Here is a 17,644-nt window from a genome sequence, read left to right as displayed (position 1 = left end):
TATGATATGCACAAGACCAAACATTACACAAGCAGTGGGAGTGGTTAGTCGGTACATGACGAATCCAGGCAAAGAACATTGGAATACAGTGAAGAGGATCCTGAGATACATCAAAGGGATATCAAATGTTGCATTATGTTACGGAGGATCAAACTTACTAATCAATGGGTATATAGATTCTGACTATGCAGGGGATTTGGATAAAAGCAAATCTACTACAGGATATGTGTTCAAAGTTGATGGTGAAGTTGTAAGTTGGGTTTCAAAATTGCAGTCAGTTGTGGCTACGCCCACAACAGAAGCAGAATATGTAGCAGCTACACAAGCCAGTAAAGAAGCAATTTGTTTGAAGATGTTATTGGAGGAGCTTGGGCACAATCAAGAGTATGTCTCTTTGTTTTGTGACACTCAAAGCGCCTTGCATTTAGCAAGGAATCCAATATTTCATTCAAGGACAAAACACATACGAGTTAAATACCATTTCATTCATGAAAAGGTGGAAGAATAGACGGTAGATATGCAGAAGATCTATACCAAAGATAACATAGCAGATTTCATGACGAAAGTGATCAACGCTGATAAATTTACTTGGTGTCGATCCTCTTGTGGCCTGTCAGAGACGTAAGCAACATGATGGTACAAGGTAGAAAGAATGGTGTAAAGATATGATTGTTCCAATCAAATCTTCAAGTGGGAGATTGTAGAAAGTCAAAACTTATTATGGGTGCACCGAAAGGTGCAATTAAGGCACCGAAAATTAGGTGTTGAATTTGTTGATTTTTTATGGGCAAATTACAAACTCTAGTCACTAAACTTTAGGGTATTTATAAGATTAGTCCTTAAGCTTCAAGTATAAATACCCTATCCCATTTAGCTTCAAAATCATCCCAAATCATTCTAGCTTTCTCCCAACACTAGAGAGTTTCTTGAGAGTTGTTTTTCTCCTTTTTTATCAAGCGAGAATTATCATTGTTTTCTCCTTGGTAGATCGAGAGAGGTTTTAATTCATATTTTCTGTAACCCTAGACCCGGCCTATGCGTTTCGACTAAGTCTAGTGGATCACATTCATGATTCTTAAAGACATTTTTCTGAAACCGTTATTCTATCAACGTAAAATCATATTTATAAATGACATTTATGAAATTATAATAAATTATACTATATAAAAAAATAACCAACTCATAATTATGAGAAAAAATAACAAGTTAATTAAAACATGTCTTAAAAATCCAAATTACAATAAACCAATATAAATTAGCAAAAGGTGTACTCATTATAAAATCCAATACTTTTAAAATAAGGCTCATGTTACCATAATAGAGTCAACTTAAAAGATAAAACATTACAATACGATATACTTCAAGAGATATGTTGATCCTCCAAGTGCTTGATCCGAGTATCTAACCAACAGTATCTAAAAAGTGGAAAATATTTTCGAAAAGTGAGCTAGGTTCAGTGTGTACCAATAGTACAATAAAATCATAGTAGGTACAGTAATTAAGTAATAGTTTAGAAATTCATCATCAAACCATAATGAAGTTTAACTTTTGAAACTCGTAATTTAAAACCCTTCTCTTGTACACCATCCGCAATTCCCAAGAACTGCGTCCATAGGGCTTACCTTAAGCACACAACAGAAAAGAAGCCAACCTAAATATAGGCTTTGGGGCCTGTATCCTTAAGTCTGTAGGGATTACCCTAAGCACACAGCAAAGGGAGCCAACCTAATGAAGCATATTGAGGCCTGTGAGCCTACCCAAGAGTCACATTAGGTCCATAAGGTTTACCAGCTTGATCAAAGTTGTACCTCCGTAACGCAATCCAACCCAAAATTAGTATTTCAAAAATACTATTTATGCAGTAAGCATAATTTCCATAATTCCATAATTAATATTATCATATACCAATGAAAATCAATAATCATATATCAGTCATATTCCATAAACCATCACCAGTAAATAGGTGGATTAATAAAACATTAAACCATAGCTTTCAATATACCATATTTCAAAACATATAAAACAATCAAGTAGTACACAGGGAACACACCTCGACAATAGGTTTAAATAGTAGATCTAGTGATTGTTGGCCTCGCCACGCTCTGCTACTGTTTTCGAACCTAATCCATAATAATACTATATTACTAATGGGTAACAAAATTAATTTCTGAAATCATAAAATTTACGGGTCTTACGGGTGAATACTAGCACACGTGGCTTAACTGATCTAGAGGAGCTGGGTCGAGCTGTCGAACGGTCAGGAGAGTCTCTTGTACCTTCAAACATTAATAATTTATCAGTCCCAAGTCTTACTCAACCATTCAAAGCTTAAACTCTTTAGTATATAAGCATTTTTCTGGCTTGACTATCAATTTGAAGGCTTTCGAGTCTGAATTTTACCAAACGGAGTGTGGAATCGGAATCAGGGCGTCGAACAACATAAAGTATGACTTTTCGAAAATTCAAATTCTTGGTCAAAATCAAAGTCAACGGGTTTGACTGACGATTCGGAGACTTTTGGTTTTGAATTTTGTGAAACCGACCCCAAAAACGGATTCGGAACGTCGAAAACTATCAGGATAGGTATTCTCGGAAAAGATTAACGGTTGTTTAATAGCCAGTCAAAGTTCTGGTCAAAAGTGGTCAACAATACTATTTATGCAGTAAGCATAATTTCCATAATTCCATAATTAATATTATCATATACCAATGAAAACCAATAATCATATATCAGTCATATTCCATAAACAATCACCAGTAAATAGGTGGATTAATAAAACATTAAACCATAACTTTCAATATACCATATTTCAAAACATATAAAACAATCAAGTAGTACACAGGGAACACACCTCGACAATAGGTTTAAATAGTAGATCTAGTGATTGCTGGCCTCGCCACGCTCTGCTACTGTTTTCGAACCTAATCCATAATAACATTATATTACTAATGGGTAACAAAATTAATTTCTGAAATCATAAAATTTACGGGTCTTACGGGTGAATACTAGCACACGCGGCTTAACTAATCTAGATGAGCTAGGTAGAGCTGTCGAACGGTCAGGAGAGTCTCTTGTACCTTCAAACATTAATAATTTATCAGTCGCAAGTCTTACTCAACCATTCAAAGCTTAAACTCTTTAGTATATAAGCATTTTCCGGGCTTGACTATCAATTTGAAGGCTTTCGAGTCTGAATTTTACCAAATTGAGTGGGAACCGGAATCAGGGCGTCGAACAACATAAAGTATGACTTTTCGAAAATTCAAATTCTTGGTCAAAATCAAAGTCAACGGGTTTGACTGATGATTTGGAGGCCTTCGGGTTCGAATTTGGCGAAACGGACTTCGGAAACGGATTCGGCACATCGAAAAATGTCAAAATAGGTATACTCGAACAAAATCAAAGGTCGTTTAATGGCTGTTTAAAGCCGGTAAGTTATGGTCAAAAGGGTTCAATAGTCCACATTCGAAAATTACAAAAATATCACCTTTTTTTTAAATAATTACCAAAATATCATCGTTTTACAAATAATTCCCAAAATGTTATCGTTTTAAAAATAATTACCAGAATGTCACTATTTTTAAAAAATTTCCAAAAATGTAACTGGGTCGGGTCGGTCAACGCGTGGGGGCGCATGAGACCGCCTCCGGTCTTCAAAAATCACGAAAAAATTCCTAAAAATTATTTTGAACGATTTTGAGATACTTACAAAGCTCGGTTCAAATTTTTGAATGGGGGAGAGCTCGATTCCAACAAATCGAAAACTTTGACCGCTTCACCTCCACACGCGCCGCCGCTGCCGGAGAAAAGGAGGATACCGGTGGACTCGGAATGGCACAAGGAACACGATGGTACGGGAGGTGTCGAAAACGGAGCGATGATCAGCGATGAATTTAGGATTTTCTAAGCGGTTGTGCTAAAAAAACGTCGATGTTTTGACTTGAAATTCACGGCGTTTGGCAGCGTTTCTCTTCAATTAACTTAAGTGATTTGTTCCTGACTCGATATGGAACACGATGGTAGTTTCAAAATGACGATCAGAATTCGGACGGCGTCGGGATCGTCGTCGGAAGTTGAGGTTGGGAGAGGGAAATTTGGGAGAATATATGAGCAATTGGTTTCTGAAATCAGAAACCAATTGTCGTATATAATGCCCAACATTACCAATTTTTCTTGGGCAAATTCAGTGCTTGGTCCCTGAATTTGTTTTAACTCTAAAATAAGCTACAAGTTTTAAAATCTTTCAATTTAGTCCCCAAATTTTCACCAATGACACAATTAAATCTTCAAATTCCAATTAAATATTATTTTGAAATTTTCAGGTTGTTACATTTTCTCATAGTGAAATTCTTCTACCATTGCCCGTGGCTTTTACCCTATATTATTTAGGGGTTTTCCACGTAAATTTTGTTTCTATTTTATCTTTATTTTTATTTTCTCAAATTATCAGTTGTGATTTTGCTCTATTCGATAGTCGTCTTCCGCAACACCATGAAAGGACTGAACACGTTGAAATAGATTGCCATTTCATTAGAGAAAAAGTTCAAGGAGTGATTAAAACAAAACATGTAAGAACAAATGAACAACTAGCAGATGTAATGACAAAAGCTCTGAGAGTTCAACAATACAGCTACTTGGTTTCCAAGCTGGGGTTTAAAGATATCTTTCAACCACCAGTTTGAGAGGGAGTGTTGAGAGTGTGTGACCGGTTGTATTTTTAGTTAGGTTGTTAGCTAGTTAGTTCGTTAGCAAGTTTGTTACATTTGTTTCCTTTATATTGAAAACTTCTACAAAGTTATGATTATTGAATGAAGAAATTTTTCTTCTTAGTTTCCTTTTCAACAACAATGACCAGAGATATACCTCATATCATAAAGACTGGCCCCCAATCAGCATCAGCCAAAACTATCACCTTCACATTTGTTTCTCTAGGAGACATGACCAAGTTGCGGTCTAGGGTGCCTACTAAATAACGCAATATTCTTCTAACAAGAAGCATATGTCCCTAATATGGTGCATGCATGTACTGCACCACTTTTTTCACACTAAAAGTGATGTTTGGACGTGTGCGGCACACATACAACAAAGCCCCTATGATGCTTTAATACTCTCGAGCATCACACAGTAACGCCCCTGCAACCTGAGTTAGTTTAGACAACAACATGGAAGTTGAGAATGGATTAGCACATCCCCTTTAGCTTTCATTAGCAGTTCAAGAACGAACTTATGTTGACTGAGAACATACACATAAAATAATTAATTCTTCGAGAATCTAGTTAGGACAAATAATGCTATCAACTTTATTTCAACCAATTAATGTTACATCATCAACCCAATTTTTAATAAGGTTGGGTTGAGGATGTTACAATCTATGTTTACTTGCTTATGTTTAATTTAGTACAAGTAGTATTGATACCAGTCTACTAAGAGGCATCGATACTATCCTATAAATTAAGTATCAATACTGAGTATAAATTTTAGATTCTAGTAATCCCAATTTAGTATTGATATTCGTATTGAGTGTCGGTACTATCAAAGTAGTATCGATATTGAAATATAAGCATGGTAAATTAAAAATTTATTCATTTTCACTCATTGGACTTTCATTTCATTCAATTTAATCGCTAAACTTTATACATTGAATTTGTTTTAATTGTTCTGTCGTTTTCTCCCTGACACTATGATGATATGTAAATTTTTATTATTTTTAATCAATTAACATTTTATTAAAATTATTTTTATATAATTTTTATATATAAAAACCTATGACCAATTTAAATATAATATCCGCAAATAGCACAAAATTCCTTATTAAAATATATTATAGTTTAGCTTTCTCCCCTTTAATTAACCACTAAATGGAATCTGATTCTACTTTATCTTAAAATACTATATCATTGGATATAAATAAAAGATTATGAGTTAACTATTTTAAATATATTTATGTTACGTGTATCCAACACTCATCTTCAAATTTAAATGGCCATAAAATTGATCAATATAAAATTTCATAACAAAAAGGTCTTACATTTGACCCCATAGTTTATTGGGTAAGCTACATGTTCAGTACCCCAACTATTATTTTTTTTTCAATTTTGGCCACCCAACTATTTTTTATTTCAAAATCTTGCCTAACGTTATGTTTTAATTTTATTTTATTTTAGTCACTCGCTATTAAAAAAAATTAACAGAACTACTTATGTGATACTTTTAGTTTTTTCAATGATGACATGACACTATCTTATGATGATATGTCATCATCAATGTTAATTTTTTAACGGAAGGCGACCAAAATGAAACCAAAACGTAACATTAAGTATGATTTTGAAACAAAAAAATAGTTGAGTGATCAAAACAAAACAAAAGTGATAGTTGAGTTACTAAACTTGTAGTTTACTCTGTTTATTTAAACAAATTATAACTAAAGAGCTTTGAATCTTGACAATTTTTTTTAATTAAGCTAAGATGATTATAAAGTAATATATGTTTTAGATATTCTAAATCATTTTATAAGGAACACTCAATTACTCCACTTTAACTACTAATGTTCGAACCCGTAACCTCTAAAAATAACAATGATTCTTTTAACCGTTGTAGTAAGTTGGTTTGTGCAATCTTACCGACAGTTTTTGATTATTCTAAGCTGTAATGAGACTGATTTCCGTATGTAATGGTTTAAGTATCACGATTTTGGAATAGGTTAGTTTTCTTTTAATTAATTAAATGGAATCAGATTCTTCTTAATGAGGTTTCGGTTCCTTTTTTTCCCCTCTAAAATATCAGATTTAATATATATTTAAATATTTATACGTTTAGTTTTTCATTACTGTTCGGATTGAAATGTACTTTTTTTTAAAAAAAAAAGAATAATCTTTTAAAAATTGTTTTTAAAAAATACTGCAGAAAAATATTGTAAAAAGTGTGATTTCCTAATTTATATGTTAATATTATTTTTAACAAGTGTTTTGAAAATTAAAATATTCACTTTAAGTATATGTTAAAATTATAATTAATTACAAAATATAAAAAATAAGAGTGTTCTGATAGTTTTGTTCAAAAAGTTTTTTAAAAGTCAAAAATATTATTTTCAAATTAATTTTGAGTTAAAAATTGGTTTAAAATATATCTAATCTTAAAAGTTCCTTATTCTTCATTAGTTATGTTACAAAAAAATACTTTTATTTTTATTTTAAAAAGTGTTTTATATTTTAGATAATGAAAATAACTTATAAATGTTATATAAAGCATTATTAATTTTTTTGGTACAAAAGTATTATTAATTATTTTTATTTATTTTAAAAAGAAAAAATATATGAATATATAGATGATTTAAAAATTTACCAAATAAATGTTAAGAACATAAAATAAATTTAATTTATCAAAATAAAGTAATTTGGAAATTTTAATATAAAAAACCGAGAACGGACCAAATTAAGATGAACTATTCAGAAACTTTAAGATATATGATCGAATCGAATTGATTTTACTTTTACGTGTTATGTTTTTAGACATTCTTAGAAAAATAAATTATTTTCCTAGAAACAATCTACGTTCGAATTAATTTTATGAAAAGTATATTAATTTTTTTAGGCAAAAGGATAACTTTAGTAGACTCAATTTATTACTTTCGCTCCTATCGTATTTTCGCATCAATTTAACCATTAAAATTGTTCAATTGCATCATTCTATAATCCTACCCCTAACTTAAAATCCTAAATTATAAATTATAAACCCTAAACCATAACCTTATTACCTCTAAACACAAACTTAGGGTTTATAATTTAGGGTTTTAAGTTAGGGGAAGGGCATAAAATGATGTAATTGAACAACTTCAAGGGCTAAATTGATGTGAAAATGTGATAGGGGCGAAAGTGATAAATTGAGTCTACTATAGGGGCAAATGTGAGCCTTAAGCCTTTTTTTATTAAGCCAAGATGATTACAAAGTAGTATATGTTCTAAATACTCTCAATCAATTGGCAATGAACTCTCAATCACCTTTTTGCAATCGTTGGTACTCAAATCCATGACCTCTAGGAACAACAACGATTCCTTTAACCACTGAAGTAAGTTGGTTCGTGCAAAAGTATCTTAATTTTAAATATGAAATGTCAAATTTAAATAACATAAAAATATATAAAAACTAGATATTATATAAGTATAGACGTATGATTATACTTCTCCAAAGTGTGATTACACGTTAGGGACGGATTTCTAAAATTTTATAAGAGAATGAACTTATAATTTTAAGGAAAGAAAACAGATTATCAATAAAAAGATATTGTAATATATGATAATTTAGAATTTTCAAAAGAACAATTATCTCTAGCCGTCCATCCCTGATATCACATTTGTAATTTAAGTGAATATCGACAAGTTGCAACAATAATAAATTCAGCTTGAGATGCTACCAAATTGGAATATTGTAAACTAACATTAAGAAGCATCAGATTCCGGAAGTGATTCGATTTAAAATTTTCAGTCATTTCACCACAAATCATAAGTCGGTTTCATCTTATCGTATCTAAAGAGAATTTAACTTGTTTTCTTATATATATATTTTTAAAACTTTTACATTTTTATGCGTGTGTGTTTTTCAACAAATAAGCCACGATTTTGGAATATGGGGAAGAATCACAAATAGGATTCAATTCAAAAATCAGATTGGATGGATAACCAACTGTTAAATTTGGGATTATTGTCAAGTTTATTCCACTTGTTTTTACAGGATTTTGGCCATAATTCTTTTTTTATGTATGCATCAGAATATAGCATCTGAGTTTGTTTGACATATTTTGGTAAACTATTCGATCAGTGATTACATTATGGAATCGATTCTGACCACTAAATAATCTATTCTAAGTAGATCATTAACGTTTAAAATGTTGATCAACCAAATCATCGATAGTTAAATCAATAATATAAATGATGAAGTATCTTTATTATACCTCTGAATTGCTAGTTCTTCGTCAATCAAGATCCCTGGACAGATTTTCTTCGTTTATCGGAGCTCTCGAGGAATTTATATCTTTCGAACATAAAAGTATCATAATCTTCAAGCCAGTTACAGTGCATAAACAAGAACTTTGATAGACCCATGTGATCTATTAGAGAAAAACCCAAAATCTGATAACTGGATATATTTAGCATGTTGAACTACAAGCAGTCATAGTTACCCTATATCAAACATTATTAACTAGAGTCATTGTAAATATCATTGATAGAAATGTTTAAAAAAGGAATATTTCAAACTAAATTAAGGAGTATGAGTGGGGCAGCAAGGAATCTCATGTTTAAACCATGAATGAAGCATCATTGTTATTAATTTATCCTGCCCCTTCAAAGCTATAAATTTTCCTATCAACTTAAACCATAGCAAGTGAAGCAATAAAAAGCATGGGAGAAGAGAAAGAGGATGCCAAAGAGGGAGCGGTTAACATTAGTCTCAAGGATCTTTCAAAGAAGCTTGAGGAATTTGCCAGTGCCAGGGACTGGGACAAATACCACAGTCCTAGGAACCTCCTCCTTGCTATGGTAATCATTTTTTAACATTTTCTTAAATAGTTTAGAATAATTATAAGGTAATATATATTTAAAAAATTTTTAGTCATTGATAATGTACACACGTCCGTAGACTCAGCAGCTTAAACTCAAACTCTAGAGAGAACATCATTCTCTTTATTCACTAAGGCCACTTGATGGATTCCTTTCTCACTCTTTTTTAAATAACCTAGGTTGATTACAAGGTATTATCTGTTCAGGATCTTTCATAGTCATTAACAATGGACACACACCCACAGAAAAAAATATTTAAAATTGAGACTTTTAAGGAAAACAACACTCATTTTACGCAGACGACTTGAATTCCCTTTTTAACACTTTTTTTAATTACTAGAATTCAACTAAATTCTTATTTTTGTCTAAAGTTCCCTTAACTACACGTGTGAAAGTAGGATATTGGAGATGTGTAACAAAACTTAAAAACGAGTGTGAAAGTAGGATATTGGAGATGTGTAACAAAACTTAAAAACGAGTGATTTATTTGTGTTATGGATGTGTAGGTTGGAGAAGTGGGGGAGCTATCAGAGATATTCCAATGGAGAGGAGAAGTGGAGAAAGGGTTGCCAAATTGGGAGGAATCAGAGAAAGAACATTTAGGAGAAGAACTTTCTGATGTGCTTTTATACCTCATCAGACTCTCTGATATTTGTGGCATTGATCTCACTGATGCTGCTTCCAGAAAACTTGTTAAGAACGCTATCAAATACCCACCACCACCCAAGTTTTTATAAACTGCCTTTGCCTTTGCCTCCAAAACAAAAGAAAAGAAAACCCTCACTTGGATGCTATATCATCTTTCTTTTCACACTTTGGAATAATAAAATTCTTCTCCATTTTCCTTTCTGTTTTGGGCCTTATTTTAATATATATATATATATACTCTTATTGTATAGTTACTAATTTTTTTAGAGAGATTGGTCACAAACAATTTACTAAATTCATTAGGATTTATGAATGAGTCACTTTTTATATTGTAAATTAAAATTTACATAACATTATACTCTTGAACTATAAAATTTAAAAACTTTAAATAAACAAAGGGATTCATCACCAACAAGAGTTAGTTCAAACGATAAACAATTTAATATTGTTTAAGCAAAGTCTTAGGTCTAAATTCTTGTGTATGCATAAAATCTCTGTTGAGAGACTTATCCATCAAAACTAGGTGTGCAACGTGGGTCAATCCGAATTAATCATGATGAAGACTTGGAACCGGGATGGCAACAAGAGGAAGAGAGAGAGGGGAGAAGGGGATCATCGTTTTCGTGGATAAATTAATACTTTATGGCAGCATAATTTTTTAAATCAATTTCTTTTCAGACTTTTAAGGTTCTTTTTTAGTTGTGATAATTAATAAATTAAATCCTTTCAAGATTAACACATTTTTTCTGGATTTGTTAAGATTTCAGATTCTTTCAAAAAAAAATATTTAGTATAAATTTCATCATATGAACGCCTTTCATTAAAGGATCATGAGAGTGTCTTAACAATTTAATAATCGTCATCCAAAAATAGCAACAGTTGTTGCATCTGTTAGAAATCCCTCTTTTAAATGACTTTCCAGAAAATCTATTCCAAAATAATTGCATTTCTACTGATTCATTTGTTGGATTAAACCCAGTAGACATTAAGTAGTTAAAGTTCGCTAATTAAAATTCTCACCCCTGGTAGCAAGGTTTGTGGACTGACTCAACTAGGTTGTAGAAATGGGTTTCTCAACTTCTCTCGATAACTTGTAGATCACGGCATTCACATGTTGCCTTCCTTCCGGTCGACACCAAAGGGCTCTGAGAATTACAGGAGGAAAGACGGGAGCTGGCAGCGCAACCCACCAGTTCTCATCCACTTCAAGTCCATTCAAACTGCTTGTGATTGAAGCACTACAATATATTAGGAGAATTCTTGGGTTTGACTATCATAAACACATCAAAAGATTAAAAAGCTTACCTATTTACAATATTCAGCATGTTAGGCCATTCGGCAAGCTTGAAATGCACATCCACAACCCCGGTAATTCTTTTCATCGTACACTTGACTTTTGCATAAGAATTGCATATTTTCTGGAATTTGCTATTAAAGTTAATGTTTGATATCCTCACCATTGTTGTCATGGGTGCATCAATCCTTAGGATTGATAGCTTCCTTTCCGAAACAAGAATGGATCGTTGTGCAAGTGCCCTCTCTTTGGCATCTTCTGTCTGATAAGTTAAGCTTCATAATTACATATTTAAATATGAAACCAAAACTACAAAGACCCTTAATAGAAACTGAACAGACAGTTAAATGCTTAGATATTAACAGCAAAGGGACATAAGTTCACCTCAAACTCCACACGTACGACAGAACTTGTGGAAACAAAGAAAATGTTGGATATGTTAGAATGACAAAAGGCAAGTGCTTCTTTCAGCTGCTGTGAGCTTATATCCTCAGGCAGGTGTTTGACTTTAACTGTTTTGATAGGATTCTTCACTAATGAACTTGTAGCCTCAGGATCACCAATCAAATCAGGAATGGAAATCGCACTACCCGAGTCTTCTGAAGAAATCGACTCCACAAGGGCTTCTGCTTCCATAATATTGAGGTCATTTTTCTTAAGAGAAGTTTCGGAACCTTGACTTGTCTGCAAAAAAAGCCGGAAAAGATTAAGACGCTTGATTGATGAAACCGAATACTTCCATAAGTTCTACATATACTTCCTAAATCAAGCTCAGCAGAGACTAGAACCTGGTTAATAAAACTATTTCACTTTTCCTGATGCCTATAAACTTTATATAGACAAATATTATTAAAAAAAAAGGCAACGGAGTAAATCAATCAAGAAGTAATTAGAGCCTACAATCTATATATATATATATATATATATATATATATATATATATATATGGGGAGGTAGGGTGGCAGTGTGAAGCAACTATCAATGAAGTGACCTCAAAATGTACCAAAAAATCTTTGAAAGGGCTCTGTTTAGGAGAGGAAAGTTCCTCTATGTTCACAATGGGGCCGCAATCACTGAAAGCTTCAAGTATATTTTGCTTCTCAACATTTTTGGTCAAAAACCGGACAAGTACTTTGTTATCCTTGGATCCTTCTTTGCCGAGAAAACAAGTTTGTAAATGGCTTTCAACCTCTTCTCTGCTAACCGGATGCGAACCATTAGAGTTCGACCCTGATTTTACATAATTGGAATTGGCCAAATTCAAGCTGCTATCCTCCTTCTCACTTATGGATTCTGCAAGAGAACTTGACTCTTCTTTCTCGTCAAGTGACATTTTATTTCCATGGCTCATAAGATGTTCTTTAAACAATGTACATCTTTTAACATCAGAGTTTTGCAATTTAGCTGGGCTCTGAACATTGTTAGGGAACCCTCCATTTCTACATTGATCAGTTACATTTGAGATTATCCTCTCCTGATCCTTCATAGATTGTTCTTCTCCAAGTATTTGTTTCAATAATGTATGTCTTCTTTTAACATCAGACTTATGCAAGTTAGCTGGGGTCCGAACAGTGTTACACAAGCCTCCTTTGCTGTGCTGATCAGTTACATTAGAGATTACCCTCTCCAAAACCTCCAAAGTTGGTTCTTCTCCCAGTAAACATTTTACTTTCTATAATGTTTTTTGAACATCAGAGTCCTGAAAGTTAGCTGCGCTCTGATCATTTTTAAGGAACCCTCCAATGGTACGCTGATCAGTTGCATCTAGGATAGTCCTCTCTTGAGCATTAATAGTTTGTTCTTCTCCAAATAGCCCCTTCATGTCTTCAAGTAAACTATTAGTTTTAATGTTCTTCTCCATTTTCTTCCCTTTCAAAGATTCAGTTGGTTCTAGAGTATCCTGCACATTACCTGCCATTTCTCCTCCTGTTGGATCATTCATTTTTCTCATCATGACATTCAACAATTCCTTGACTCTCAAAGACCTTTTGGATGATGTACGGTTTTTGCCAGAATTAGTGCTTGCAGTTGGCCTTTGAACAGAAGTTGCAGTTCTGTTACCAGGTAGATGGTTAATAATTTCAAATAAGTTGTTTGTGTCATCTAGGAAAGTTGCAGGTTTTCCCTATTCGGCTCAAGTACATCCAACATTACCCCTTGAAATCGCTCAACATCATTTTTCAGCTTTTCCACAAACATATCCGAAATCTTTCTTGATTGATTCATTTTCAAAGAGTTCTCTACCGTTACATCAGTAACTGAAGTTCTCAATTCATTGCCATCAGAAACTCTTACAGCTTCTGGTGGCTGAACTATAGTTTGAACGTCACCAAGGGCAACATTATCAGAATTGCTGTGCATTTTACATACCTCTGAAATTGCATTTACATCCGACTCCTTGAAAGCATTTCCTCCAACTGTATCAGATGCTGAACAGGATGAAACATCCTTTTTTCCACCAGGAGAACTTGTTATAAATTCCGTTGATTTAGGTACATCTATAGACTCAAAGATTTAGTGGAAGGTGAACCATGCTCCGTCGCGGTAACATCATATGCTTCAGTGTCAACTTTGGCATCTGATGTTTCCCTGGAAATGGATTTCTGAAACCAAGGCCTTTCTAGCAACGTTTGCTTTACGTTTGATAGAATTCCCTTAAACCATGCCCCACTTTCACAGCATGATCAGTTGTAGAACAAAATTACATCAAAAACACTTAACGCAAACCATACCAACTGATTATAAACATGGATTGTATTCACTCAGGCAAAATAACAGTTAATTGGAATTCCAAATATTATATATATTTATATATCAAGATCAAGATAGGCTATAAAACATTCAAAGAATTTTTTTTCTTACCAAAACCCATCACTTCATCAGTCTAAACTTCAATTAAAATGAATTCCATCAGTAAACAACAGAAAGAAAGCTCGCTTCTTTGGTTCTTTATTTCCTGCTTTGCCCTCCTTTGATGCCTTCAACCCCTTCAAAAACGAAGATTTCGCAGGCCCGTCAGTGGAAAAAGAAGAAATGAAATACTATTTTGTTGATGGGGTAAGCCCTGCAAGAATCATGTATAGAATTCGTTGTTGCTAGAGAACGCACATGAACTGTTCAACAAAATTGCTAGCACAATTCAAAAATATTCCGAAATGGAAACTTTTACCTCTGCCATTAAAATGCAGACCCCGGGGTTTCAGACGAAGGAGGTAGGAGGTTGCCATTTCGAGAAAGGTTTAGCTCTTCCACGGCGAAGAGACGGTGAGGGAGAGAGGAGGAGAAGAGAGGTTTTACAGGGGTCTTAAAAGGTGATTTTCTCCCTTTGGTTCCTAGCTAATAATCTTTTTCGAAATCACATCTTTATATTTGATCCGTCTTCCCTTTCATTGAGAGAAGAAAAAAAGAGTATTATATTATACCGAAAATTATATTTGCACTCATTTCTTCGTTATTTAACAATTTTTATTATTTTGAATAAAATTATTTTTTAAAATAACATTTTTTATATTTATATATTTATTGTATATTTTTAATTAAATGATTAATTATTTAAAATATAAATTTATTTAAATATTATTATTATTTCATAGTAATTTAACTTTCAAATAACATTATACATATTATTATTTCATAATTTGATATCAATTAAGCATGTCTCGAGTTATTTTTTTAAAAGTAAGGGGTTGTTTGATTAAATCAAAATGATTAAGTGTTAAATGATTCAATGGCCTGAATGATTCAATGGCTCTGTATGAATTAGCTCTGAATGTGACATGATGTTTGATAATGGTTCCGAATCATTCAGAATGTACTTTAATACTAAATCATTCAGTAGTATTTTGTTGAATCATTCAGCACAGTCTTTATTCAGAGGTGAGAACCAAACACGCTGAATGCTGAACGGTTCAGCATTCAGCGCTGAATGATTCCATTTAGCAAAAACCAAACAGCCCCTAACTCTGATTTCATTCAAATGTCAATAGCATCAAGCATTACATCTTATTTAATACAATCCGGTTCGTCATGATAGAACCAAAACGGGTTGGTCCTCACAATGCCTATTTAGTTAGTGAATGAGCAACCTTATTCGCCTCACGCGGCGTATACAACATATTAAATTGCTTGTCTATCAAGAGCATCACGAGCCTGTTGAAATGTCAAAGCTTGGGCGGCAGAAAATTGGTTCAAGTTAGGCACCTAATATTGCAATGTCAAAATTAGGTGCAACAATGTTAAAATTAGGTGCAATAATGTTTGAAAATTAAATGGGTAAATTATAAACTTTAGTCACTAAACTTTAGGGTATTTATAAGATTAGTCCTTAAGTTTCAACTATAAATACCCTAGCTCATTTAGCTTCAAAATCATCCCAAAGCATTCTAGCTTTCTTCCAATACTAGAGAGATTTTAGAGAGTTTCTTGAGAGTTGTTTTCTCCTTTTTATCTAGAGATAATTATCATTGTTTTCTCCTTGGTAGATCGAGAGAGGTTGTAATTCATATTTTCTCATAGTGAAATTCGTCTACCGTTGCCCGTGGTTTTTACCCTAAATTTTTAGGTTTTCCACATAAATTTTGTGTCTCTTTTATCTTCATTTTTATTTTCTCAAATTATCAGTTGCGATTTTGCTCTATCCGATAGCCGTATTCCGCAACAATTGGTATCAGAGCTAGATTAGAGTGTGTAATATCTGCTTATTGTCTTTGTGGTTGCCACCAAAAGGTGGATCCTCCAACATAAGAAAGTAAGAAGTTATTACCCATTCTTTGAAGGTTCCAGATAACTATTCACGATAGTGAAATAGTGGGAGCTATCCGTAAACGAAGCAATGGCAACGAAATTTGATATTGAAAAGTTCAATGGGAGAAATTTCTCATTGTGGAAATTGAAGATGAAGGCCATCCTGAGGAAAGACGGTTGTCTAGCATCTATCAGCGAAAGGCTAGTAGATTTCACAGACGACAACAAATGGATCGAAATGGACGGAAATGCTATGGCAAACTTTCATCTAGCATTAGCAGATGAAGTATTGTCAAGTATCGAGGAGAAGAAGACAGCTAAGGAGATATGGGATCATCTCACCAAACTGTACGAGGCCACATCGTTGCACAATAAAATTTTCCTTAAGAGAAAATTGTACACTCTCCGTATGCCAGAATCTACTTCAGTGACGGAGCACTTAAATACACTGAACACTTTATTTTCTCAGCTTACATCCTTAAGCTGTAAAATAGGAGAACAAGAACGTGCTGAACTTCTACTTCAAAGTCTACTGGATTCATATGATCAACTCATCATCAACTTGACAAACAGTAATGTTACCAGTCTAGTCTTCGATGACGTTGCAGCTGTTGTTCTATAAGAAGAAAATCGGCGCAAGAACAAGGAAGACAGACAAGTAAATCTGCAACAAGCAGAAGCATTGACAACGATGACAACGATGAGAGGGAGATCAACAGAACGTGGCCAAAGTAGCAGTCACAAACATGGTAGATCGAAGTCGAGAAGCAAGAAGAATTTAAAGTGTTACAACTGTGGAAAAAAGGGTCACTTGAAGAAGGATTATTGGAGTCTAAATAAAAACTCTAATCCACAAGGCAATACCGCAAACACTTCAGATGATAGAGATGCTCTATGCTGTGAAACGTCAACCACCATGGAAGGAAGAAAACGATTTGCAGATATATGGCTCATTGATTCGGGAGCAACATATCACATGACCTCAAGAAGAGAATGGTTCCATCATTATGAACCTGTCTCAGGAGGATCTATGTATAGTTGCAATGATCATGCCTTAGAGATCGTTGGCGTGGGAACCATCAAATTGAAGATGTATGATGGAACAATTAAAGTTGTTCGAGATGTGTGGCACGTGAAAGGTCTGAAGAAAAATTTATTATCCTACGGATTGTTGGATAATAATGCAAGCAAGATTGAAACACGGAAAGGAATTATGAAGGTGTTCCGTGGAGCGCTTGTGGTGCTAAAAGACGAAAAAATAGCTGCAAACTTGTACATGCTGAAGGGAGAGAGTTTGGTAGAAGCAGAAGCCTCTGTTGCCTCATGTAGTTCAGATTCGGCAATGTTATGGCATCAGAAACTTGGACATATGTCAGAACAAGGAATGAAAGTCCTTGTGGAGCA

At 33.5% G+C, this 17,644-nt stretch overlaps 2 protein-coding genes across 2 annotated transcripts; one reads left to right on the top strand and one right to left on the bottom strand.

Moving 5' to 3' along the window:
• The first annotated feature begins 9,362 nt into the window (after nucleotides 1-9,362).
• Nucleotides 9,363-10,406, top strand: LOC120148990 (dCTP pyrophosphatase 1-like). Its single transcript, XM_039161958.1, has 2 exons — nucleotides 9,363-9,534; nucleotides 10,062-10,406. Exons 1-2 carry the CDS (start codon nucleotides 9,397-9,399, stop codon nucleotides 10,290-10,292), a joined length of 369 nt encoding a protein of 122 aa, XP_039017889.1. The 5' UTR covers nucleotides 9,363-9,396; the 3' UTR covers nucleotides 10,293-10,406.
• Nucleotides 10,407-11,087: 681 nt separating this feature from the next.
• LOC120144261 lies at nucleotides 11,088-14,724 on the bottom strand. The gene is made up of 9 exons (XM_039158397.1): nucleotides 14,606-14,724; nucleotides 14,028-14,167; nucleotides 13,647-13,926; nucleotides 13,188-13,551; nucleotides 12,988-13,094; nucleotides 12,489-12,807; nucleotides 11,882-12,181; nucleotides 11,509-11,759; nucleotides 11,088-11,423 (listed from the first exon to the last, which is right to left on the bottom strand). Exons 1-9 carry the CDS (start codon nucleotides 14,722-14,724, stop codon nucleotides 11,255-11,257), a joined length of 2,049 nt encoding a protein of 682 aa, XP_039014328.1. The 3' UTR covers nucleotides 11,088-11,254.
• Between the last annotated feature and the right edge of the window lie 2,920 nt (nucleotides 14,725-17,644).

Source organism: Hibiscus syriacus, unplaced genomic scaffold (assembly GCF_006381635.1).
Source record: "Hibiscus syriacus cultivar Baekdansim isolate YM2019G1 unplaced genomic scaffold, ASM638163v2 tig00000218_pilon, whole genome shotgun sequence".
Classification (NCBI taxonomy): domain Eukaryota; kingdom Viridiplantae; phylum Streptophyta; class Magnoliopsida; order Malvales; family Malvaceae; genus Hibiscus; species Hibiscus syriacus.
The sequence above is the reverse complement of the archived record's forward strand: the minus strand, read 5'-3'. Positions and strand labels throughout refer to the sequence as shown.